Below are 26,600 nucleotides of genomic sequence, written 5' to 3'. Positions count from 1 at the left end.
ATCTTGTTTTGGTCTCTACGATGTAAAAAAAAAGATGTTGAGACTCTTGAAAGAGTGCAAAGAAGAGCAACAATGATGATTAGGGGACTGGAGGCTAAAACATATGAAGAACGAATGCAGGAATTGGGCCTGGCTAGTCTAATGAAAAGAAGGAACATGGGTGACATGATAGCAGTGTTCCAATATTTGAGGGGCTGCCACAAACAAGAGGGAGTCAAGCTATTCTCCAAAGCACCTGAAATCAGAATAAGAAAGCAATGGATGGAAACTAATCAAAGAGAGAAGCAACCTAGAATGAAGGAGAAATTTAATGACAGGAAGAACAATTAATCCATACAACAGCTTGCCTCCAGAAATTGTGGATGCTCCAACAATGGAGGCTTTTAAAAAGAGATTTGTCTGGAATGGTATAGGGTATCCTGCCTGAGCAGGGGGTTGGACTAGAAGACCTCCAAGGTCCCTTCCAACTCTGTTTTTCTGTTAATGTTTCTAGGTAGATAATGAACAGGGATTAAAATAGGACAACTAATCCCCAAATCTGACTTGGATTCAGTAAGGAAGTCAATTTATGTCCCCTAATTCACAACTTCATTCCATTTGCTATTTCCTGGACCAGTAATATGCTAGCTAGCAGACAAATAAACTCCCAGCTCTACCCAATAACACTTCTATAATATAAAAATAATAACAGAGTCTGCTCCTGACAATTGAAAGATGGAATAGAGAATTAGCTTTGGTGTGCAAGATCTGCATCATGCAATCTTTTTTAAAAAAATTGCTGTTTGGAAAAACAGTAGCGATCAGACGCCTTCTGATTTTAGGGAAAAGGGAGCGAGGGGGAAACTATATGGCAGGACAATTTCAATACAGCTATCTACCTGTTTGGTACAAAGCTCCATGATAGCCACCAAAGGACAGAAGGACAAAACTTTTCATAATTTCTCACTGACAGAGCTGAGGGTCATGCTGTCTAATGGTTACAGTCCTGGAAGGTGTTACGTGGGGGAAAACTGGTGCCAAGTTTGAGGGTAGAACAATGGAAGCCCTGTCCTGATGGATTAACATGCCCCATGCTTCATATCGGGTCTTAACTGACACGAAGCAGAAAGGGGTCTGGGTGTGACATCCTGTTTATCGATATATTACATAGAGATAAAAAAACAACTATAGCTCATTCAAAGTAGACAAGCCAAAAGCCAAAAAGGAAATGTGAAAAGACACCTGCTCACCAGCCATCAATGCCCAGATGAGCAGAGATAAACATTTACATTAGACCAACAGTCCAGAAACAAACAATACCCCAATCAAGGGACCACCAGCTTAGACAAACAAGTCAACAATAAAGAGCAACCCAATCAAGAAGCCACTGAGACTACTCCTACCAACATTGACGGGAAAAGTTATAAAACGAGAGTAAACCTTACCCCCTTCTAGCACTGATGATGTTACCTGGTTGGATCATAAGATGCCTGCGAGTAATCAACCAAGCTCAGAGAATACAAGGACCTCCCAGTCCCAGTCCTCCTCCTCCTCCTCCCAAACCCTCCTCCCTTCTAATACTGATGAAGTTATCTAGTTTGCTAATGAAATGTCTGGAAGGAAACAACCAAGTTCAGAGAAGACCCCACTTTCCTCCTCCTCCTCTCTCCGTCCCTTCTAGGATTGATGATTCTTAGTTGGGTAATGAAACATCTGCAAAAAAACAAAAACAACAAACCCCAACCCAGCCAAGCTCAGAGAGCACCAAGGACCCTGCTACCTATTATTGCTGCAGGCTGCTCTGGTTTTCATTGCCCATCCTCGTCTGTTTGGAGGTATGTAAGTGCCCTTACGCGCTCCTGCCAATTCGGAATTAACGTTTCATACATTTAATGAAGTGAAAGCCTGCTCTATGAAGTCAGCCTCCATAATGATCAACGTGTCCTTAAAGTATCCCGACCCTTCGGCGGTTCTCCTGTTCAGAAGGAAGGCGTCTTTCTCTATAAAGTTGTTTGCAACCTCATCCTTTCCCACCAGACAAAAGCACCCGTGGCACACACCTGGGTCAGGTGAATCCATTTAGGAAAAAACAGAGAGTGCCCTCCATGCACACACACACACACACACACACACACACGTTTATGTGTGTGTGTCTATATATATGTATTTATATATACACACACGTATATATGTATATATATATGTGTGTGTGTGTGTGTGTATACACACATATATATCAATAGCATACTCTATGTGTGTGTGTGCGCGTGTGTGTACACACGTATATATAAACAGCATATTCTCTCTCTGTATATATATATATATATATATATATGTGTGTGTGTGTGTGTATGTACACACGTATATATAAACAGCATACTCTCTGTATATATATATATATGTGTGTGTGTGTGTGTGTGTGCATGTGTATGTACACACGTATATATAAACAGCATACTCTCTGTGTGTGTGTGTGTGTACACATATATATATCAATAGCATACTCTATGTGTGTGTGTGCGCGTGTGTGTACACACGTATATATAAACAGCATATTCTCTCTCTGTATATATATATGTGTGTGTGTGTGCGTGTGTTTATACACACACACGCATATAGATACACATTACACACACACACATACATACATATACCTATACACATACACACCCTGTCTGCATGCATACAACACATCTTGTCCAGCTTTGTATCCGAGATTCACCGTGGTGGCAAACATTGCTTCCAAGCCTGGAAGTGGAGGTGTCAGGCACACCCCAAAGGCCAGAGCCTGCCAAAGACACCTGCAGTCTGGAATTTGGAATTATTAGGCACCATTTTCCCCACCCGGCTAAGATGGGGAGGAGGGGCTCCTGAATCTTTTGTAAGAATCTTTTGTCCGGTCTCACCTCCTCCTCCTCCTCCTCCTCCTCCTCCTCCTCCTCCTTACAGTCCAGAAAAAGAACCCCCCCTGGGAGGGAAGAGGGGGCTGGGCAGGGAGAGAACCCATAGGGTTGGTGGGGGGGTAGGGGAGATTTAAAAAAGAGGGGTGGGTGGGAAGGACCAACTAAAGAGACAGTGTGATCTTCCTGGGGTGGTCCAAGCAAGGATCTCAGTGGGTGATGAAAGGGGGATATGTGGGGAGGGAGAGAAGGACGAAGGGATCTCCAGGGTGGGTTGGGAGTCGGGGGCACACACACACACACACACACCTCCCCTGCCCCCTCACAGCCGGGACCACCCGCAGAAGGTGGCAAAGGCTGAGATGGCAGCTTGAGAAGCCGGGCACGGCTATGGAGGCCCAGGCCAGAAGGGGGGCACCTCAGATCGGTTTTGCACCCCTTCCCCTCCTCTCCCTTCTTCCAAGAAAATTTCTCCCCCCTGCAGACTCACCTCCTTGGTGCTAAGGTTGCCTTTCACGTATTTGCCCCAACACCATTCAGGCAGCAGCATCAATAGCAGGAGCTGCAGCCTCCGAGCCCCAGGGAGCCGTCGCAGAGGCTGGGACGGCTCCATCCTCAACCCTCCTCCGGCCAGCTCTCCGCTGGCTGGGCTCCCTTTCCCTGCGCGCTCCCGTTTAAAGAGATACGATCTCCGTTTCCCACCCACCCACCCGCCCCCTTTCTCTCCCCCTTTCTCAGCCCGAGCCTGACTGGGAGACGGAGGAGGCGCTGCGTAGACCAGGAGTAAAAAAAAACACCCACTTACTATCCACCCCACCACCAACCAACTTCTCTCCTTTGGGTGGGAAGGGAGAAAGAGAGGGGGGAGGTCCTGTGTAGGACTTCCTAACCTAAACAGGATAATCAGAGTGGGAAGGGGCCTTGTAGGTCATCTAGTCTAACCCCTTGCCCAAACAGGAGATCCTGCACCATTTCTGACATGTGGCAGCCCAGCCTCTTCTTGAAAGCCTCCAGGGATGAAGCTCCCACAACTTCCCAAGGCAACTTCTGTTCCATGGGTTTGTTGGAAGGAAAATCCTTCTGGGATTCAGTTCCAAGTGGGGGGAAAAAGACACTGGAAACATGGAAGCTGTTTGGAAGGTGGAATGGTGGACAGGAGGACCGCGTGGCTTGAAGCTCCAAAGCGAAAAGGAAGATCACATGCTTCAAGAGGAAGGAAAAGCTCAAGAAGTGCTTTTGAGCAATTGCTATAGCTTTACCTGGAGATCTTTGCTATGTAAAGCATTCTGGCCCAGGCCTTAATGGCCCACCCATTAACAAAGGTGGGGTGAGCTTCTACTTCTGAGGTGAGTTTCTACTCTTTTTTTAGAGGAAATATTCTGCCTTTTTAATATTTCCTAGGATATTTCAATTTTCTAGGAGAGGGGTGGGTGCTAACTTCCTACAGTTTCATTGTTCTCCCTGTCAGAAAGTTCCTCCTTATTTCCAGGTTGAATCTCTCCTTGTTCAGTTTCCATCCATTATTCCTTGTCTGGCCTTCAGATGCTTTAGAAAATAGCTTGACCCCTTCCTCCTCCCTGTGGCAGCCCCTCAGATATTGGAAGACTGCTCTCCTGTGTCCCCTGGTCCTTCTCTTTACTAGACTAGCCAAGCCCAGTTCCTGCAACCGTTCATCGTATGTTTTAGCCTCCAGTCCCCTCATCATCCTGGTTGCTCTTCTCTGCCCTCTTTCTAGAGTCTCAACATCTTTTTTATAGTGTGGTGACCAAAACTGGATGCAGTACTCTAGAGGTGTGGTCTTACTAAGGCTTTACTATCCTCTCCATTGCATTTTTTTTTTTTTTGGTGGTGGGGGGAATGAGATAACAGGGATGAGCGAGACTTCACCAAGGAGTCAGGCTGTCTTGCCCGTCGAGTTTACAGACAGACCTGAATTACACAGTCGTAAGCGTGAGGATGGGTCATAAGTCCCTTTTTCGATCACCTGCGAAGTGGTTATAAGTAGAGGACTACCTGTGCTCCTCCAGGGTCAATGGCTGTCCCTGTATCCTTTCCCAGGGTGGGGGGAAAAATTACAGACAATGCAAAGGTGGGGCTGGAGCTTGGGGCTTTGTTTGTTTCTCTGAGTTTTATTTATGGAGTTTTTGAGTTGATCAAGTTTTACTGATCTGAGTTCTGTTTATTGACGTGAATGTTTATACAGCCTCCTGTCTTATAACCAACTCCCGGCTTCCAATCTAAAGTAAAACAACATAAAAAAGACACAATAAAAGTATAAACTGAGCATGTTGTCCTATCCTATCCTTCAGTGCCATTGTAAAGACCCTAAGCCAGGGATCCCATCCTATCAAGCAAAGTGAATCTAATTCTTATAACTTTGGATGAGCCTCCATATGGCAGGGCAGTTTTCCTCCCTTACGTTGAGCTCGATGTGCCCAAACTTGAAGATAAGTGGACTTCAGCTCCCCAAATTCCCCAGCCAGCATCCCTGCACTATATTTTAAAGTTGACATGGTTGAGAAATACGGCTTTAGCCTAAGGGAAGAATAATTCCTCATATGTGGCAAAATCAGCTGGTGCATTCAGACAATTCTGAGGTTAGTTGTCGTACCTTTTCTCTGCAGTAGAGTAATTTCAACAATCACTCAGAATAATGCTGGAAGGGACCCGAGAGGTCTTCTAGTCCAACCCCCTGTTCAAGCAGGAGACCCTATACCATTTGAGACAAATGGCTGTCCAGTCTCTTTTTAAAAACCTCCAGTGTTTGAGCACCCACAACTTCAAACTGATTGATTGTTCTCAGTAGGCTCTCCTGCTTAGGCAGGGGGTTGGACTAGATGACCTACAAGGTCCCTTCCAACTCTGATTATCTGTCAGGAAGTTTCTCCTTAATTCCAGGTTGCTTCTCTCCTTGATTAGTTTCCATTCATTTCTACTTCTCCTGCCTTCAGGGACTTTGGAAAATCATGTTTAAATTTACTGTATTTCCCCTGTATGCCTCGATTTGCATTTCTAGAACTTCCACATCGTTTGCATTTTAATTATCAGGTCGGTGGCACTGGCGGAGCATATATCGTTGTTGTTTCTTCCTCCAAGTTTAAAACCATGCTCATCTTCTCAAAGTCCAGCCTCTCCCAGTATATATTCAGCATACAGCTTGAATAAATTTGGAAAGAATAGAGAGGCCTACGTCTGTCCTTTGTCAAATCTGGGGCCATCGTGGTTTTGCCATTTTCCATCTGGATTATGGCTTTCTGTGTTGTGGACAGATGGAATATGGCAAAACCAATATGTTCTGGAATATTCATTCTTCTAGACAGTCTGTAGTTTAATTAATATGATCGATAAAATCAAACTATTTTTACAATCAGTGGAAATGTATTGGGTTTCGCCCCCCTGTTGTTATTCGTTCGCTTTCTCAGTTATCCAATGCATTAAGCAATGATGTCTCTTGTTCTTTTGTTAGATGGTTCAAAGGGTTATTTTTCTAGCTTGTTAAATTAAGGATAGTTGTGCAACAGTTTGAACATTCTGTTTAGTTTCGTTTCTTTGAGCTAATGTTTAGATTGATGTTTTCCAGTCTGTTTACTGCTATTTCATTGACTAAATTTGCTGGTATGGTTTGGGGAGAATCTTTGCCACTTCTTCTTTTGTGGCTTGCCGTGTTTCTATAGCTATTCCATTAATTCTGACTTGGTAATGACCAGAGTACTGATCTCATTCTCCTAATACAGGAAATTCTGGTAAATACAGAATGTCTTCTAATATTTTATAATCAAAGAGCAAACCCCACTCCCTTTTGGAACTGATGATGTTACCTAGTTTGATAATGAAATGTCTGCAACCAAGCAAAGAGAGGACCCCACTCTCCTTCACCTCCTCCCCTTCCTCCTCCTCCTCCTCTTCTCCCCTTCTAGCACTGATGAAGTTACCTAGTATGATAATGAAATGTCTGCAAGAAAGCAACCAAGCTCAGAGAACACTAAGGACCCCACTCTCCTCCTCCCTTCTAGCACTGATGAAGTTACCTAGTTTGGTAATGAAATGCCTGCAAGAAAACAACCAAGCTCAAAGAGCACTAAGGACCCCACTCTCCTCCTCCCTTCTAGCACTGATGAAGTTACCTAGTTTGGTAATGAAATGCCTGCAAGAAAACAACCAAGCTCAGAGAGCACTTAGGACCCCTTTATCCAGTGGGGCAGCTCCTGGGGTATCTTCCAGGCTAGAGTGCAGAGTTCAAAACCAAAGCTGTCCACATGCCAACTCAAGGTAGAAGGCTATCTTTTCTTTACAACGGCCATGCCAGGCCTCTCGTCCCAATTAGGAACCTCAACATCTGCAGAAATGCTGTCACTCCCGAACTTCCTATTATCACATCCGTATTCTGTATTCTCAAATCAGTTGAATGATTGAATCAGGGAGCGACTTCTCCATTTGATCTTCTGAGAATGGTGACTCTTGGAGTTCTGTTGCAAAAAGTCAAAATGCTGCTAGCCCCATCCTTGGAAACCTGCAGCTCATCTAGAATGACATTACCCTCATATGTTTTTTTTTGCTCGGTAAGGCTTTAAAAAGTGAAATATAGTGCATACTGGAAATTCTAGAACAGAAAGCGGGGTTTTTTGAGGGGGGGGGAAAGAGGGTTGTTGTAGAGTTGTAATTGCAGGAATGTTCCAATCTCGGATGGCAAACCTCAGATAAAGAATGTTTCCAAGCAAATACAACTCAGGTAAACAAAGTCACTAATCTAAAAGAGGATTAGAGAGAGGAAGTAAACATATGTTAGACTTTAACTAGAGATAATTAATTGTATGGATGACTGTGCTAAACAGTAACGAAAGTTAAGCAGTAACCAAAGTTAACCAGTGATGGAGGATAACTAAAAATGTGTATAAATGCAAGACTAGACTCCAATAAAGATCATCATGATTCAGTTGTTCATGATCAAACAACTCGACTGCCCCATCATTACAACAGGTTGTTTTGTTAAAACCAAATCATGTTTTGGGAAAATAGATCTACCTCGTGAGCCAACTGTAGCCAGCCAAGCTTCATTCGCTAAGCGCCCTTATTATCTGAAGCCATATGAGTGTTATCCAATTCCATTAATGGAATAAAACTGAGATTAAAAAGATCAACCAATTGATCTCTTCTTATTTAAAAGTGGGGAAGGAGATACCATGCAAGTATCTCTTGGATGCTGTAAAATCCACTTAGATAGTCTGACTAGGTAACCATGCTTTTAATTGTCACCTTTTGCAAACTTCTGACACTCAGAATATTGTATCCAGTTTTGGTCAGTATATTATAAAAATGAGGTTGAGATTCTTGAAAGAATGCAGAGAAGAGGAACAAAGAGGATTAGAGGGCTGGAGGCTAAAACATATGAAGAATGGTTGCAGGAATTGGGGATGTCTAGTTTAATGAAAAGAAAGACTGGGGTGACATAACAGCAGTGTTCCAATATCTCAGGGGCTGCCCCAAAGAAGAGGGAGTCAAGCTATTCTCCAAAGCACCAGAGGCCAGGACAAGAAGCAACGGATGGAAACTAATCAAGGAGAGAAGCAACTTAGAACTAAGGAGACATTTCCTGACTGTTAGAACAATTAACCAGTGGAACAACTTGCTTCCAGAAGTTGTAAATGCTCCAATACTGGAAGTTTTTTAAAAAGATGTTGGATAACCATTTGTCTGAAGTGGTGTAGGGTTTCCTGCCTAGGCAGAGGGTTGGACTAGAAGACCTCCAAGGTCCCTTCCAACTATTCTGTTCTGTTCGGACAAGCAAAGTCATTGGGGTAGCCAGATTCACGTAACAACCCTGTTTCTAACTTAACAACTGCAGTTATTCACTTATCCACTGTGGCAAGAAAGGTCATAAAGTGGGGCAAAAGTCACTTAATAACCATCTCACTTAGAAACAGAAATTTTTGACCGCCACTGTGTTCGTAAATAGAGGACTACCAGAATGTGAGAAGAACCTGCACAAACTCTGCATAATTATTTGTCCATATATGTTGGGTGCTACTGCTTTCCCTCTTCACCAGCAACACCCCAAATCACAGCTTCTGCTATTATCCACTGCCTCGCTGACTGTAAAAGAGAACACATTGGGGCTGCCAGAAAAGCGAAAACAGAAACTTAGTTCACTTCCCTCTTAATGACTGTATAAGCAGAATGCATTTTTAAACTTTCGCACATATGGCAGGAAAAGTTATTTTAGCGTCTACTCGCCTGAAGCTGAGCTTGCTGTATTAGTGGAGACCTGAGGCATATGGAGAAAAACAGGTCAGAGCTTCTCATTGTTTTATTTATTTATTTATTTATTTTGTCAAGTGGTTATAAGATTACAGGTGTAAGTATAGACATAGTTATGAGTACATGAAATAGATACATATAAGAAAAATAAAAAGAAACAATAGGACAGGGATGGTAGGCACATTGGTGTTTGCTAGGTAGTTTATGCTTTTTAAAAGAATAATAAGAAGAAGAGAGCAAGGACTCCTTCGGGCTTGTGGATTCAGTATTACAATATTTGCAAAAGGCTGTGAGTGGCCTCTTGTCTGTCTGGAAGAATTTGTGTGTTTTAGGTTGGGCAAAGATACTTTAGAACTTGCAGTCGTGAGTGCCTGATATTGCTGGTTTGAGAATGAAGCAGGCAGGCAGGCAGGCAGGCAGGCCAAACTGGCTCTCAAAAAACTTCTAGGACTCTCAACCAACGGAACAGAATTTCCCTTCGGAAGTTGTGGGAGTTTCATCCCTGGAAGCTTTCAAGAAGAGACTGGACTGCCCTCTTTCAGAAATGGTGTAGAGTCTCCTGCTTGGGCGAGGGGTTGGACTAGATGATCTAAAGGTCCCTTTCAACTCTGTTAATCTGTATCTATCTCTGTTTGTCAACTTCAACAATGTTAAGATGTGTGGACATCAATTCCAGGAATTCCTCAACTAGCATAGTGTAGCTGGCTGTGGAAATCTGGGAGTTGAAGTCGACGCAACTTAAAACTTACTGAGTTTGAGAAATACGGGTTTAGAGCTATGAAGTTCTTGCTCAGTGTGCAAAAATAGTAGAGACAGACTGAACAGTGAGGAAAGAGTGAGACCTCAAGCAGAGATCCAGAAAATCATATTTGCCACTTGTTGTGCACCACACAGCGTCAATTGCCATATGCGAAAAGCAAGCAAGCAGCTGGTGTGTGTGTTTTTTATCTTGCATATGGGGCAACAAAAAAAGTTGATTAATTGCAGAAACTTCAGCCCACATTGGAAAGAGCCTTGGTAAAACCAAGGTGGGAGGGGGTACAGGATCGAACCTTACTTTATTTTAATGCATATCACATCCCCCCCCCCTCAAATAAAATAATGGATGTCAATGTAAATCTACCCACAGAAAGAATTAAAAGCATTCTTTGCCCACGGTTAGAAATTACGTTCAAGTGCTTTTTTTTTAAACTGGGGTATCCAGGGTTTTTCAGTCCGTGTGATGTATAAATAGGCATGTTTTATACTTTTTTTTTTAAAACAGCTTTGAGAGATTGCAGGTGGAGTGGAAAATCAGCAATCTGCTTAATACTTTCCCCATTTTTGTCCTGCTGATTACCACCCAACTAAAGGGGCTCTCACCACCTGCATGGTTTTCCCGTTTTAATTCTTTCTTGCCACAGTTACTTTGCACCCGTTGTTGTGGTTCGCCGGCAGCCAGTGCAGACAGCAGAGGTATTTGACAGTGAGGACAAAAGGGGACCAGTCCGGGAGTCCAGGGAGGACTCGGACGAGGGTCCTGCATCCGATGCAGGGATGGGGCCAGGGCCATCTGGGAGTGGGGTGCTGCCTCTGGAGCCTTCAGATTCTGGCAGCAGTGAAGCAGAGGACCCAGGGGAGCCTGCTCCAGAGATGGGATTCAATTTTTTTTACTACTGGTTCTGTGGGGGTGGCTTGGTGGGGGTGGCAGGGGAAGGATACTGTAAAATCTCCAGTCAGAGATGATATTTGCCGGTTTTCCAAACTTCTCAAAATTTCCGCTGAATACCACCTCTGGCCTGTTCCCAGAGCGCGTGTGCGCAGAGCCGCTAGAAGGCGAGAGCAGTTGAAACAGAAGGGGTGACTCGGGTGTAAGGCTGGGAGGTGATTGCCCCTCCCATAAGGGATAAAAGTCAGACCTCAATGACGAAAACTTTGCAGGAAGCAAAGCAGTTCAATAGATTTTGGGTCCTTTTTGAAGCTCTGTGTATTCTGGTCGTTTTTTTTTCTGGTACTGTTATAATTAATTTGGATACTTCTGTTTTTGGCAGCATTCTACAGCACTGACAGGTGTGTGCTTATCTGTTTAAGTTAGTTTTGGCTGTGACTGAAAATAATTCCCAGCGTTGCATTAAAATAGGTTTTGCTTTTAAAACAAGTTTGTGTTTAATTAAGTTTGATGAAGCCTGGGTCAAAAGACCCGTGAATGGAAGCTAGGGGAAATAATGCAGGCTACTCTGAGTTGGTTGACCTTCAATTGATTATTATTATTATTAGTAGTAGTAGTAGTAGTAGTAGTGGTAGTGGTAGTAGTAGTAGTAGTATTTCAATTATAATTGTTAGTAGAAATTGCACCTTAAAAAGTCTTCACCTTCTGTTCAGTCACTACCATTAAAAAAAAACCCTGATGGCCTAATTGGTGCACCTAGAAGTGTTTTTTAAACATTCGTGTTGTTTGTTTGTGTTTTGGTTCTAGGTATCAGCACTGATTCAGAGGTTGGGGATTGGAAAAAAAACCCTGTTCAGCCATGGGCCAAATGAACTGCATACATCTTTTCTTGGCTTTTGTCCTCTTTAACCCTCAGGGGATAACCGCTTACGGCTTCAGAAATTGCATCCAAGACATGAAGGATCCTTCGTATTTCAAGTGCATGCAGCGTTTCCTGAACAATATCTCCAGTATTGTAGATGACCTCCCTCATAGCGCCGAAGTGGTCAACGCATCGCATAACACCATCCCAGTCTTGCCTTATGGGAGCTTCCGTCACCTTCCTCAACTGAAGAACTTGCAGCTGAGCTACAACAAAATGGAGAAAATAGAAGCGGGGGCCTTTGCAAACCTCGGGGCTTTAGAGAGGCTCAATCTCTCCTGTAACCATCTCACCAATCTTTCCAAAGGCATTTTCCTTGGCTTGGCAAACCTCACCCTCCTTCTCTTGCACAATAATCACTTGAGCGTGCTCCATCTGGAGGCCTTTAGCCCCTTACCCAGCCTTCTAGATTTGCAGCTCCAGTTCAACAACTTGAACAGTTTTGATGTCGTGATTCGGAGCGTGCAGAAATTAAACCAGCTGAAATACCTCAACCTTTGCAACAATAATCTGAGTTTCCTTCAGCTGGGAGTGGGGTTTCCTCCTTCCTTGTATAACCTTAAGCTCTGCAACAATTCCCTTTGTAAGATGGAAGGTCCGGGGCCGAGATTCCTGGGGAACGTCACGGTGCTGGACCTCTCTTACAACAAGTTTTCAGATGCCTCTTTTTTTGCTAATGTTAGCCTTCAAAGACTCCAAAGATTAAAGTTGGTGGGGAACAACATCGACATTCTCCAGCTCTTGGATATGTCTGACCTGAAGCCTCGCAGCTTGGATTACTCTGGGTTGCATTTAAACAAAGTTTCCCAGCTGACCAAGGTGTGCCAGCATCTTAGGAAATCCAACCGTCCTTTCGACCTCCATCTGCAGAGCAATAACCTGAGGAACCTGAGTTACCAAGCTTTCCTAGATTGTCCTCCCATCCAGCTCCTAGACCTTTCCAGGAATCGGCTCCGGTCAGTGGACTGTATGAGGCAAATGTTGAACGCCACGGCGCAAAGCCATTTGAGTAAGTTGTTGTTGGAGCACAATTTGTTGAAACACCTGAAGGGTTGCCAGAAAACAGCTCCCTTCCCGGAGCTGACAACCATTTCTTTCCGTTTCAACCGCATCCTCTCGATCAAAAGTTCAGCTTTCCACTACGCCCCTCATTTGACCACGCTCCATCTAAACATCAACAGCATTGCCTTCCTCCACGCAAAAGCCCTGAAGGGTTTGAAACAACTCAGGGAGTTGCGTTTGGATAACAACCTTCTGACGGATATCTACAACGACAGCTTTAGTGACCTGAGCAACCTCCAGGTCCTCAATCTCAGAAACAACCATGTTTCGGTTCTCTTCCCCGGCACCTTCAAGAGTCTCGGGAAGCTGTCGATTTTGGATCTCGGGGGAAACAATATCCACCAGCTGTCCAATGTGTCCTTCGAAGGGCTGAAGAACCTTTCCAATCTCTACCTGGATAACAACAACCTCCAGTACATTAGCCCTAGTTTTTTCCATCCAATTGAGAGGACGCTCCAAGTGCTAGATCTGATGGGGAATAAGATATACTTTATCAGCAAGAATCAGCTCAAGCAACCCCCCTTTGGGAACCTGGGCAGAGTCTACGACCTCAAACTTCAGTCTCAGCAACCCCACGGTTTGAGAGTCATTCCCTCCATGTTCCTCAAGGGCCTGACCTCTTTGCGCAACCTCTACCTGTCAGAGAACAAAATTCTGTCTATTGCCCCGGATGTCTTTGATGACTTAGGGCAGCTGGAACTTCTAACCTTGTCCGATACCAGCAACGGCAGGGGGGATTTCCCCCCTGGGATATTCAAGAACCTGAAGAACTTGAGAAATCTCAATCTGGAGAACGCTGGGCTTCGCACCCTGACTCTGGAGGTCTTTGGCAACCTTAGCAACCTGCGCTATCTTATGTTAGGGAAGAATGAGCTGCGGACGTTCAACAGCAGCGTGGCGGAAGCTCTTCCGTCACTCAGCTACCTCGACCTACGCAAGTGCCCTTTGGCTTGCACCTGCAATAATATTTGGTTCCAGAATTGGCTGAGCAATAAACGGGTGCAGGTGGTCTACCTCTACAATTATTCTTGCAATTCTGGACCGCAGCCTAGTTACGTTTACAGCTTTGATACCCATGTCTGCTTCCAAGACATTGGGCTCTACCTGTTCTCCACCACCTTCCCAGTTTTGCTGCTCTCCATGCTGCTACCTTTCCTTTACCACCGCAGCTACTGGCACATCAAGTATCACATCTACATCTTGCGCGCTTGGGTCAACGATTACTGGAGGCGAGGCAAAGACGAGCACTACAAATTCGACGCCTTCGTCTCCTACAACTCCGCGGACGAGAGCTGGGTGCTCAAACAGTTGGTGCCCAGTCTAGAGAAAGCAGGAGCTCCCACCTTCCGGCTTTGCCTCCATCATCGAGACTTTCAGCCCGGGAGATACATAATAGACAATATAGTAGACAGCATCCACAATAGCCGACACACCATTTGTATTATCAGCAGGAAGTACCTGCAGAGTGAATGGTGCTCCATGGAGATTCAGCTTGCCAGCTACCGGCTTTTTGATGAACTGAAAGACGTCCTTATTCCTGTTATCCTAGAAGCCATCCCTGAGAGGGAGCTGTCTGCCTATCACCGGATGCGGAAAGTGATGCTGAAGAAGACCTACATTGCGTGGTCTCCGGATCCAGAGGCTCAGCGGTTGTTCTGGGCTAAGTTGAGGATGGCCCTGAAGGCCAGTAATTCAGAGGACAAAGAGGAGAAAATGACCGAGTGGTTTGATCAAGAAGAGACGTCAGATACGAGCTTGTTGCTACCCTGAATCCATTTGGGACACACGGAAGAATGGCGTGGTGGAATATTGAAGTGTTGTAAGATGGCCTGTTTCCATGCACTTTTTCCTTCCTCCATCTGTTAATGATCATGTGTCAGGGCTCTGGTAGTGACCCCCATTTAAAACATTAAGTCTCTAGCCGGATTTTCAAAGCTCAAAGATTTATGAGAAGACATGCCGGTGCTACTTGGGTGTAGCTGACTCTGAGACACATCATTTACTGTCACCCTTGAGCCTGGTTTTCCCCCACCCCCTGGGTATATCATAATTCATATTCTCCAATGGGACACATCCATAGCCAAGAGTCATCCGTCATACTCTCCAGTTAGAAATTTGCATGGCAGAAACTTCAGTCGCCTGGAAACTATATATGAAAACATTTATGGAATGCAGTTTCGGTTTTGCAAGCTGCTGCACTGCTCCTCCCTCCTTTTCTGTTGGCAATTCTAAAAAGACCATAGAAATATTTTATGAGTTGACATTATGTGTAGAATATGTGACAAACATATAAAAATATACCTGGTTAGACAAAAACTGGTTGGATCAGAGCTTTTTTTTATTGTTTGGTATTATCATTAACATTAGAGCCTCAGGTTTCTGATGTTCTCATGCAACAGGTAACTTTAAATTCATTTTCACTGTGTAGTTCCTCCAGGGGAAACTGGTCTGTTGGCAAATGGACGTGCAAAACATGCCTTCACATATGATGCGATGATGCCCAAATTTACCCAATCACGGCTAAATGTGGTTCACGTATGTATCTCAACCCCATTTAAGGCTAGCCTGACATGTGAAATGTGTTGAACTACTCTAGTTTATGATATGAAATGAATGGACTGAATGAATAAAAATGAATCATTTTTATTAATATAAGCTTCTGTAGTGAAATGTGGAGAATCACCAACAAGATTTTAAGTGGTTTAGCAATTGTGTATGCCAACTTCAAAAAATTAAAAGTCATGGAAATGGGATAATTCCGTTTAATCTTCATGCATTTGTGAGAAGGACTAGTAGAATGATCTCTGTGAGCAAAATTACACATCCAAGTAAATTCATGGCAACAGTTACAAACACTTGTGAACTTTCATTTAGTAGAGGTATTCTTGACTTACAGCTGTTTGTTTAGTGACCGTATAAAGTTACAATGACACCGAAGACAGTTACTTACAACTGGTCCTCACACTTACAACTGACCCAGTATTCCCATGGTCATGTGATCAAGACTCGGGTGTTTGGCAACTGGCACATGACAGTTGCAGCTTCCCAGATCACGTGATCACTATTTGTGATCTTCCCAGCCAGTCCTGACAAGGAAAGTCAGAGGGGAACTGGATTCACTCCACAACCATGGCAAATTCTTTAAAACTTTAACCTTAAGACTTTCTACTATTGACCTCACCCCTTTCCTAAGAGGTCTGTAGGGGGCGTGTATAAGCGCACCAACGTGCCTACCGTCCCTGTCCTATTCTTTCTTTTTTTATTTTTCTTATAGGTATCCATGTATTCATAACTATGTTTTTACTTGTACCTATTATCTTGTAAGTAATTGACAAACCAAATAAAATTAAAATAAATAAAAATAAATAAATAGGTTACGCAATTGAGTAGGGCTTACTTAACATCCAGCTTGCTTAACAGCAGAAATTCTCCCGCTTGGGTGGGGTGTGCGTCTTGGACTAGATGACCTACAAGGTCCCTTCCAACTCTGTTAATCTGTAATCCTTTTCCTGAAGGATTTCCCCCTTTGAAGCACTTCCTCATCAATGGAGGCCAATTCAGAGATCCTTACATGGAAGTCTCTACAGTACTGGCTTCTGTCCAAAGACAAATTTGTATTCTTTTTTTGGGGGGGGGAATTCATCTGCAGAAGATGAGTGTAATCGTTTGCAAGTGACATATCATCTCTAACCACCCGTGACTTCCAAAGGCAGAGCAGTCTATTTCCAAATTCCTTTAGCTTGAAAATCGGTTTCAGTATAATGTGTTCAATTACTGCGATTTCCTCTGTTTGTTTAGACAAGTTCTGGCACCGATTCTTCGATGAGCAATTCCCACTCCTCCCTAAACTTATTGCTGCGGTGGTTTACTCATCTAGCATCATTAACTGAGATATAATCTGTTCAAGTATTCTCCTGGTAGGAAGGAGGGGTGGGGGGGAAACCAATGAATTAAGAGTGTGATGCTTGCATACCGAGCAGGAACACCAAGGCGAGAAACAAGGCCATCCAGGGAGAATCTTCCAAGATGGATGCACGAATGGCCTCAAATGTGGTTTTGTGTGGCAGTAAAAGAACTGTACCCCGTTGCTCGTGGAAACAAAATAGACCAGGGAAAAATATTAGGTTTCTCTGCTAGTACAGGTAGTACTCGACTTACAACAGCTCATTTAGTGACTGTTCAAAGTGACAATGGCTCTGAGAAACATGACTTATAACTATTTTGTGATGACCCAAAGGGGCGTGGCACGAAGGCAACACAGTCAGATAAGCAATAAGAGTCCCTTTATTATCTTCAACTTCACCCCCAATGCCCAGGTTACCTTCTGGCTGGAGAAAAACTCTCCCAGGAACAGCCTTTGACTGCAGAAAATTAAGTCCAAAACATGAGCAACACAAACTGTAACTTAAAGTCCAAACAAGCCAAACTGAAGTAATTAGTTTGGCAGGGCAGGAGCAAGAATTTCAAACTTGAAGAAACGGCAAAACTCACAGGGTTGGGAAGATGCCAGGAACACAGATAAGCCACGACAACACAGGATAAAGTCATGTTTGCTCCAAGCAGTCTGCCGCACGCAGCCTGACTTTCTTATCAACTGTCTTCCCAGCTGTGGCTAATGAAGGAAATCAGGGCCCTTTCCTCCCCCATAAGCCATGCAACCCATGTTGCTCTCTTCTCCATTCCTCCCTGCGTGCCTTAGGATGAAAACGGGGTGGGCCTGGGTCTTCCTCTGAACTCCCTCTCCCTTGTCCCTCCCTCTTCCCTGCACTGCCCAGCCAGATTTTGCCCTTCCCCAGTTTCCTCCACAGCCAACGGAGCCACACTCCCATTCTCTGTCAGCTGCTTCCTCCTCAGATTCAGACTCCAACAGGGGCATGACACATTTTTCATACTTAACAACTATTATAACATCCCCATGGTTAGGTGATCAAAAGTGTTCCTTTACTTCTTAAGAGTAAAGTAAATACTTAATTATGCAAATGCAAATGTTTTTATGTCACTTCTTGCAACCTGAAATCTGCACATCCCTCCCCATATCATGAACAGTGGCTGCAGACCTAACGTTGTAGAAGTCAACACTACAGCACACCCTATCATTGCAAAAGGGACGCGAGGCATCAAAAGCTTCAGAACGACAATCCAAACCAAACCCTATCAAAAGTATCCTTGTGATATGGTGATGGAGCTTTATTCCTGCCCTGTGAAAAAAATAAAATCAGTTGAATTGTTTCCCTCCCTTCAAAAACAGCAAGAGAACGGCATTGTGTTTCTTAGAATGTAATTTAATGAAGATTGGTAATGTGATTTTTTGTGCCTCATCATAACACAATGAAAAGAGAACCAAACCCTCATCTTCTCTTGGAAAGCAATCGCCTCACGGGGCTGGCTTACCTGGGGGGGGAAAAAGGAGACTATAATTCTGTGAGTGACTTTCTGTGAGAAAATGGGCTTTAAAAAAAAAAATGACGGGAAAAAAAATCACAGAACAAAATGATCGAGAGAGATGCAATTATAGGTTCAATGTGGCTAATGCTAGTTCCCATTCTCCTATTCATGCTGAGTGATTTTCTTTCTTTCTCTTTTCCAAGCTTCTCTTAACAATGCAGTTTTCAGTACAACTTCATTCTCGGGAAGGCCCAGGGTTCAGGGCTGGCTTGGCCCCACAGGTGGCCCTGTAAAGTGCAGAGAGGAGATTTCCCCTTGTCTAAAGCTTCAGAAGGGGGGAAATAAGACATGGGCAGTTGCTGTAAAACTTGCAGCTGTTGTGCGCTTCCCAAATGAAGCAGCCTCTCCAGACTACACATCTGGCTCCCGGGTCTGGGAGCTCTTTTTTCTCTAGAACTCGGCATTTTCTCAGAGGCCTCTGCCAACCCCCAGAACTGGTAATTGTGTGAGGTTTTCCCCTGCTCGGCAGAGACCTTCTGGTAATAGAGCCTAGGTTTTCCTCGCGCGGAGAGTCCGTTCTTCAGCTGAGGGGGCCTGTTGGGTGAAGAGATTTCTGGCTGAAAACACTGCCTGTAAAAGGAATGAGGCTGTTGGGTGATGACGTTGAGCTGGAAAAATTCCTTCGGCTGCCCTTGTTCTGAGTTCAGCTCTCGGGAAGGCAGTGGCAAGTGAGCCAAGGAAGAAGAACAGGCCAAAGCTTGGGAGATTGGGAATCTGGCTTCCTTACTGGGCAGTTTAGGACTCCAGATACTTTTTAAGACGTCAAAAGAAGTCTGGGGCTCCGGGGCAGCTTTTTCTACGGTCGCGAGTCCTAAATCTAGAAGGTGAGAATTGTGCAGCTCCTGTGAAGGATGCAAGTTGTACACTGGGATGGACTCCGCTTCCCGTAAAGTCCACCGATCTGGGCTTAGTTTGTAGGCGAAAGGATATGGCTGCGGATCGGCCCAAAGGAAGCTGCTGGGGCTTCTGCCAAGACCAGCTGATCCAAAGGAATCCCGGGTGGCAAGCGGTTGGCGAAGTGGATGAGGCCTTTTGGAGGTAGCCATTTTTTTCAGGGGCCATTTTTTCTTCTTGCCTTCGGACCTCTCCTGCCTGCCTCTGGATTCCCCCAGGCTTTGCTCCCAGGGCCGAGCAGTTCTGACCGCTGGCGGAGAACGTTGTTCCTCTGGAAGAGCGAAGGAGCTCTTGGCTGAATTCGCACTCTCGGAAGATGTGGACAGGAGGGAGTGAGGCTGAGCTGCCGTTAAGAAGAAGCTGTGTGGGTTGCGTACTTCGGACGCAGCGAACAGCTCAAAATCTTCTCTTTGGCATAGTCTGTCATCTGCCTGTACGGAGAAACAATCACTACAGAGCAGTCAAAGGTGAATAGAATACAGTGGCATATAGCAATAGCACTTAGTGTCAGGATTCTGGCAGTTACCCCAATTAAATCATGAGTCTCGAGCCAAACTTCCAAAAGTTCAAAAGGATTTATTGGGAGTGAAAAGGTCTGGCGCTGTCTGGGTGTAGCCGACTCTGAAACACATTGTTCATTGTCACCCTTGATCCTGGTTTTCGCCCACCCCCTGGTGTATCTTAATTCATATTCTCCAGAGACACATCCATAGCCAAGAGTCATCAATCATGCTCTCCAGTTAGAAATTTGCGCAGCAGAAACTTCAGTCACCTAGTTACTCTCTCTGATAAACTATTTATGGAATGCACTTTCGATTTCCAAGCTGCCACACTGCTCCCCCTCCCTTTCTGTTGGCAACTCTAAAAAGACCATAGAAATGTTTTATGAGTTGACACTTAGACTTATATACCGCTTCACAATGCTTTACAGCCCTCTCTAAGCGGTTTACAGAATCAGCATAATTGCCCCCAACAATTTGGGTTCTCCTTTTACCCACCTTGGAAGGATGGAAGGCTGAGTCAACCATGAGCCTGGTAAGAATCAAACTGCCAAACTTTCTAACCACTTTGCCGCCACACGGCACAGATCGGGGGTGGGGGTGGGGTCTCCAAATCAGTCAACTTTAAGACTTCTGGACTTCAATTCTCAGAATTCCCCAGCCAGCATTTTTCACCTTCCATATATATTAGGAGTCTGGCCATGTTACCTGGAATTCTGGGATCCCTTCAGGAAAATCAGAGGAGCCCAATTCACATGCCTACAATGACTATAAAATACCAGCAAATCTGAGCAGTGGGGTTTGCCATGAGCACTGCAAAGTTGCCATTAATATAGCATTTAAGACCTATATGCCACTCCATAGTGCTTTTTAGCACTTTCTGAACTGTCTACCATGTCAGCATTTTGTCCCCAACAATCTGGGTGCTCATTTTACTGACCTCGGAAGGACAGAAGGCTGAGTCAACCTTGAGCAGGTCAGGATTGAACTTTCTGGCTGTGGGCAGTGAGTTAGCCTGCAATACTGCACTCTAATCACTGCGCCACGAGGGCTCAGACTAGAAATTTTACGGGGTTACATCTTGATGCCAACCTAAGAAGGGGGAGGTAGCACTTTTAACATCCAGAATGGAGAAATGGCCTCAAGAGTTTACTGCGCTTACCGCTCTTTGCGTAGGATCGTGAGAGAAACAGGTAAGGAAATTTTGTTCTCGCTCTTTTTGGTTTTTGAGAGAAACGCTCTGCTCAGAGTTCCTGCTGTTGCAGTTGCTAGATTTCTGTTCCAAAAGCATTTTTTTCTGGCCTCTGTTATCTGGGCTCTTGACATCTAAAAGAGGGCACAGTAAGTGAATGCAAGGAATCCCATCCCAGGAATTGCAAATCTACAAAACACATTCTATCAGCGTAAATAAAGCCAGGATTAATCTACTGTATATACTTTTGTAGACGGACAGATTCACCACACCGTAGGAAATAGTGTTGCAAGAAATAGAAATGAGAAAGTGAATAAGTTTCTTGAAGTTTCTTCCTCTCCCACTCATGGTAGTAGGAAAACAGGCCACCAACCACTTTTCTGAACACGTGGCAAGATAAGGTTGGAAAATTGGGCATCCCCTCCACTTCAGCTCTTGCCCTTCTTAACACATCACTAGCCAGTCAGCCAAAGTGTTTTGGAAAGGGAGGGGGGGTGTTGAGAGCTTTAACTACTGTCCCTGGAGGTCAGTATCTGTAGTATCTGCTAGTAAAGGTTCCTATGAAAGGCCCACCAATCTCTATCTGATGTGCTGCAGCAGTAATATATATAGATGGGACATTCAGAACGTTTTGTTAAAATTCAAGCCTTACTAGTTACAGGTAGTCTTACAACGGTTCGTTTAGTGACTGTTTGAAGTTACAACACAGCACTGAAAAAAAATGACTTGATCCATTTTTCAGACATACCACCATGGCAGCATCCCCATGGCCATATGATCAAAATTCACATGCTTGGCGACTGACTCATATTTATGACGGTTCCAGCATCCAAGAGCCATGTCATAATCTTTTTATGACCTTCTAACGAGCAAGTCCGTGGGAAAGCCAGCCGTGTTACTAACTTAACAATTGCAGTGATTCATCTAACAACGGTGGCCAAGGAAGGTCCTAAAATGGGGCAAAATTCACTTAGCAACAGAAATTCTGGTCTCAATTGTAGTCATAAGTCAAGAACTACCTGTAATTATGTTTTTTTCTGGGACCAGTGATTTTTTATTTTTACCAACTGGAAAATACCACCATACAAAAATATGCTCTGGTCACATTTTTTTTCCTTGTTCCTGTGACATTTCATTTCATCCCCAGCCCTCGAGTGAAAAGGCTCAAATTGTTCTTTGCTATACTAGCATTAAAGTAATATCCCTCCCTTCTTCTAAACCCCACCCTGAGTGTAACATCAGTAAGGCTTTGTCATCCATCATCTTGAAGGGAAGTCAGGTGACTGCGGTGACTGGGAACAGAGGCAATAAAAGCAGGACAGGGATCAGCGATGGGAACGCGCTGGGCATTGTTTTTTTTTTTTTATTGATTCGGAGATCGGTGGATAGTAAAGCTGTGCCGAGATCTGCATTCGAAGGACAAAATGTGACCTGGAGCAGGCACACAGCACCAGCTGGGCAACCTTAAAGCAGCTGTTTCCTTTCCTGGGCATGCTTGCCCTTTCCAGCTGATGTGAAACTCCAAGAAAAGAGGTGGTTTAAGTGGTTCTAAGGCAGAGGTGTCGAACTCAAGGCCCGTGGGCTGGATCTAGCCTATGGGATGCTTAGATCAGCTGTCCTGGAAACAGCGAAGGACTGGCCTGCGGTGTCTCTGCCAATGAAAATGGAGCTCAGGAGGGCTGCATGCAGGTGCACAGGTGCCCCAGACATCGAGCTGGCCACAACCACCTCACCACCCACCCCTCCCACCCACCCTGGAGGTCAAACACAACCCTGATGCGGCCCTCAATGACATTGAGTTTGACACCCTTGTTCTAAGGCAGTGATGGCAAACCTTTTCGTTGCGGTGCGCCAAAAGTGCGCACGTGCCAGCGCCCACAATGCAATGTGCCCCCCCGTGCATGCGCTCGAAGAAAGCCTCTGCAGTCTCGGGAGGGCAAAAACGGGCCTTCCGGAAATACCGGGAAGTGCCTGTTTTCAGCCTACGGAGGGCCTCTGGAGCCCGGGAGGCCGTTTGCACCGGGGTTCGAGGGTAGCCTCTGCAGCCTCGGGAGGCTGAAAATGGGCCTGTTTTGGCATTTCCGGAAGGCCCGTTTTTCAGCCTCCCGAGCTGCAGAGGCTTCCCTCGAGCTTCCAGGAGGGCGAAAACAGCCTCAAACGGGCCAGAAATCAGCTGGGACATGCGCAGTGCAGGTAAGTTTGGCTGAGGCTCGTGTGCCCACATAAATGGCTGTGCCATAGGTTCACCATCACGGTTCTAAGAGATGCTACTGTATGTCTGTACTTCTGGAGGCTGGGATAGATAGGAAACCTGGGGAAGGATGGATCAAAGTTACAGGAACTGGAAAAGAATTAAGCTTTTGTGCTGAATACTTTAAAACAGGGGTGTCCAACCTTGGTAACGTTAAGCATGGAGGACTTCAACTCCCAGAATTCCCCAGCCAGCAAAGCTGGCTGGGGAATTCTGGGAGTTGAAGTCCTCCAGACTTAACGTTACCAAGGTTGGACACCCCTGCTTTAAAACCACTCGATTTGTGAGACAATTGCTCGACTGTTTTCTCTTTAAAGCGCACTGGAAACCCAAAACAGGCTGCCAAGGGAGGCTGGGGAAAAATACGATCCTTTTGCGGAAGGAGCCCCTTTGTCTTCAGCGTTGAGAACAAAACTCCGGGTCTGCCACAAAGCTGCTTGCCTTGCACCAGCCCTTCTAACAGGGTTTACACTCACACCTCTTACCTGCGTCCATGTTACAACTACCTGCTTTTTTCCTGAGCAGCGTCAAAGCAGACCAATCGGGCACGGTTTTCTTTTGCTGCAGTACGGCGTTGATAACCGCCTGCCGCATTTCCCCAATTAAATCACGCCCAGGGAATATTGCCTTGAGATCTAGCAGTTTTTCTAAGTCCTGAGCGAGTTCCTTTGCCAGATGGGTGCGTTTCCTCAGCTCAGCGCCTTCTGCGGGAGGTGGAGGCACGTTTTCCTTGTCGTTTGCAGCCGCTGTTGTGCTGCTTTGGAAATCCTCCTCCTCTGCAGCCTGTTGATCGAAGGTCGCGGCACGAGATGCCAATGAGGGTTTGTAGCCTGCATCCACTTCCTGCACAACAGCTACAGGATGGTGCTCTCTGATTGATGCAGGGGCGGCTGGCGTTACCGTCAAATGAGCATCCTCGTGCCCTGGGTTCAATTCCTTTAAAGTGCCTTCACATTGCTCTCCGGGAATAGATTTCTGGTTTGTATCAAGAGAGCTACAGGATTGTATCTCTTCTCCCAACAGCCCTCCGCTGGCTTTCTGGATTGGAGTTACATCCAGGGTATCATGCTCAGCCTTGGGACTCAATAATCTCTCAATATCGGCGGATTTCACCTCTCTGTTAAAGATGCCCAGGTGCTGTGTCAATCTGTTCTGGGTTATGACCACGGATTTGGCAAGATGGCTCCCTTTGATGGGGGTTGATTTAGCACAGTTGCTAAGCTGGGAGCTCCAGAAAGGGGCCAGCATCTTTTTCAGGCCCTGGCGGTTGGGTTTCTGTTCTGGAATTTTGCCCGTAGCCTTCCTGCCAAATTTGATGTAGTTGCGTTCCCGTCGCGTTCGACGGCGTTTGACCCTGACCAATTTTCGTTCAGCTTTTTCTTCCAACAGGGGTACCTTCAGTGGATGGGGTGAAGGGAAACCAGGCGGTGCGTGCCCTTCTCCCTTGTCACGAAGGTTCATACTGGAAGTAGCCCCTAGATGGAAGCAAAGAAAGAATAAACCCTGGTAGTTCATAAAATATTAATTCTAATTTTTCTCCCTTGAGAAAAGTTCACCAGATTTATTTTTAAGCATGTCTTTATTTATTTATTTTTATAAAAACTGTAACTCAAGGCAGCAAATGTACCTAATACTCTTTCTTCCTCCTATTTCCCCCTCAAGGACACTATGAGGTGAATTGGGTTGAAAGAAAGTGACTGGCCCAAGGCCTTTATAAAAAAATATAAAAAAATAAAGGGTTGTTATTTATATATATTAACCATATTACAGGTAGTCCTCAACATCTCACCATGACTGAGCCCAAAATTTATGTTGCTAAGTGAGAAATGTGTTAAGTGAGTTTTGCCCCATTTTATGACTTTTCTTGCCACGTTTGTTAAGTGAATCATTGCAGTTATTAAGTGGTTGTTAAGTGAATCTGGCTCCCCCATTGACTTTGCTTGTCGGACGGTCACAAAAGGGAATCACATGACCCCGGGATATTGCAACCGTCATAAATATGAGCCAGTTACCAAGCATCCAAATTTAAATCACATGACCACAGGGATGTCTGCAATGGTCATAAGTGTGAAAATGTTCATAAGTTGCTTTTTTCAATGCCACTGCAACTTTGAACGGTCACTAAATGAATTGTTGTAAGCCGAGGACTACCTGTATATATTTTATATGTGGCCCAGGACAATTCCTCTTCACTCACTGTGGCTCAGGCAAGCCAAAAGGTTAGACACCCATGCCATTATATAATTTTTCTTCTTCTGTTCAATAATGGCCAATTCTCGGAAACTGCCTGGATAAGTCCCTGCAGTTTCCTTGGCAAAGTTTATAAGATACAATTCTGGAAGACTGATTTCTACCAAAATAAATTAGCTAAACATTAAAAGTACTGCTTTGCTAGTTTTTATTCATAAATCAAATCTGGCAGATTTAACGATGTGAAAATATCTCATCACCATGAAAACAATTTATGTATGCATAAATTTAACAATAACAGTTCCTTCAAAATGCAAAGCGCTCTTATTTTTTTGTCAGTTTTTACACTTACGCTGTAAGGTAAATCATTATTAGCACATAAAGTAACAGATATGAAAATTAGGGTTGAACCTAAGTACAAAAAGCTGCTTAAGGCAGCTGGTGTTTTCAAAATCAGAATACACACTCTTGGCCATTTATATCAAAAAGTCATTTTCAACCAACCTCTATAAAGGAGAATATTTGTAGCCTAGTGTTGAGATGAGGGATTCTTCATACTCTCTGAGCTTGTTTTCTTGCAGATGTTGGCACGGATGATCATGCTATCTAGTTTGGGTAATGAAATGTCTGCAAGAAAACAACCAAGCTCAGAAAGCATCAAGGACCCTCATAGTTTGCTGTGCAAACCTCAAACTATCCACTTTTGACCTCACCCCATTCCTAAGAGGTCTGTAAGGGGCATACATAAGTGCACAATTGTGCCTACCATCCCTGTCCTACGGTCCCCATGTATTCGTACTTATTTCCTGTATTCTTACTCATGTTTATACTTACAGCTATTATCTTGTAAGCAATTGACAAATCAAATAATACAAAATATAAGTTTCCAGAATAGCTATATGAGCCTTGGGCGATGCCCACGCATAACCAATTGGCTTTAGAGTGCTACAAGACTCTTCCTAATATGTTTGCATCCCACACCTTCAACCCCAGGCATTACTACGCCATTGCAAAACGGATTATATTTCATGCAAATCAGCATACCTGCAAATAAACTGCAACTGTTTTTTTTTTTTTTTTTATGATGAGACCGATCTCCCGTCACAAGAAAACTGCTCAGCTAGACTTTTCCCACCTAACCTCCAGGGAAATTATCAACTGTCCCGCGGGGACGGATCCTGCTGGGATTTATTTTATATTTTATGTTTAACTTGTAAAAACTGCTCTGGGTAAGATGAGAAGCTCCTGAAAAGGAAGCCGCGAACAAGGCTCGCGCGCGTGTGGATCTACCTCAAAGGTGAAAGAGGCAAGGGGAGACAATGGAGAAGTTCCAAAGGGGGCTTAAGCCCCCCGCTTCCTCTT

At 44.6% G+C, this 26,600-nt stretch overlaps 3 protein-coding genes across 3 annotated transcripts in view; 1 reads left to right on the top strand and 2 right to left on the bottom strand.

Moving 5' to 3' along the window:
- Positions 1 to 3,538, bottom strand: part of TMEM145 (transmembrane protein 145) — a 31,537-nt gene extending 27,999 nt beyond the window's left edge. The window contains exon 1 of the mRNA XM_087971119.1: positions 3,370 to 3,538. Within this exon, the coding sequence (XP_087827245.1) occupies positions 3,370 to 3,492 (123 nt within the window). The 5' untranslated portion in view covers positions 3,493 to 3,538. The remainder of the gene's footprint in view (positions 1 to 3,369) is intronic.
- Positions 3,539 to 9,046: 5,508 nt separating this feature from the next.
- Positions 9,047 to 15,917, top strand: LOC113421161 (uncharacterized). The gene is made up of 2 exons (XM_026681410.2): positions 9,047 to 9,164; positions 11,590 to 15,917. Exon 2 carries the CDS (start codon positions 11,642 to 11,644, stop codon positions 14,534 to 14,536), a length of 2,895 nt encoding a protein of 964 aa, XP_026537195.1. The 5' UTR covers positions 9,047 to 9,164; positions 11,590 to 11,641; the 3' UTR covers positions 14,537 to 15,917.
- A 2,357-nt stretch (positions 15,918 to 18,274) lies between these two features.
- On the bottom strand, positions 18,275 to 24,509 carry PRR19 (proline rich 19). The gene is made up of 3 exons (XM_026681453.2): positions 23,534 to 24,509; positions 20,768 to 20,931; positions 18,275 to 19,536 (listed from the first exon to the last, which is right to left on the bottom strand). The coding sequence occupies exons 1-3, from the start codon at positions 24,507 to 24,509 to the stop codon at positions 18,376 to 18,378; spliced, it is 2,301 nt and encodes a 766-aa protein (XP_026537238.1). The 3' UTR covers positions 18,275 to 18,375.
- Between the last annotated feature and the right edge of the window lie 2,091 nt (positions 24,510 to 26,600).

The sequence above is a fragment of the Notechis scutatus genome, chromosome 8 (genome assembly GCF_049901735.1).
Source record: "Notechis scutatus isolate UNSWTSFEM ecotype Mainland chromosome 8, rNotScu1.2, whole genome shotgun sequence".
Classification (NCBI taxonomy): Eukaryota; Metazoa; Chordata; class Lepidosauria; order Squamata; family Elapidae; genus Notechis; species Notechis scutatus.
This window is presented reverse-complemented; position numbering and strand designations above follow the sequence as displayed.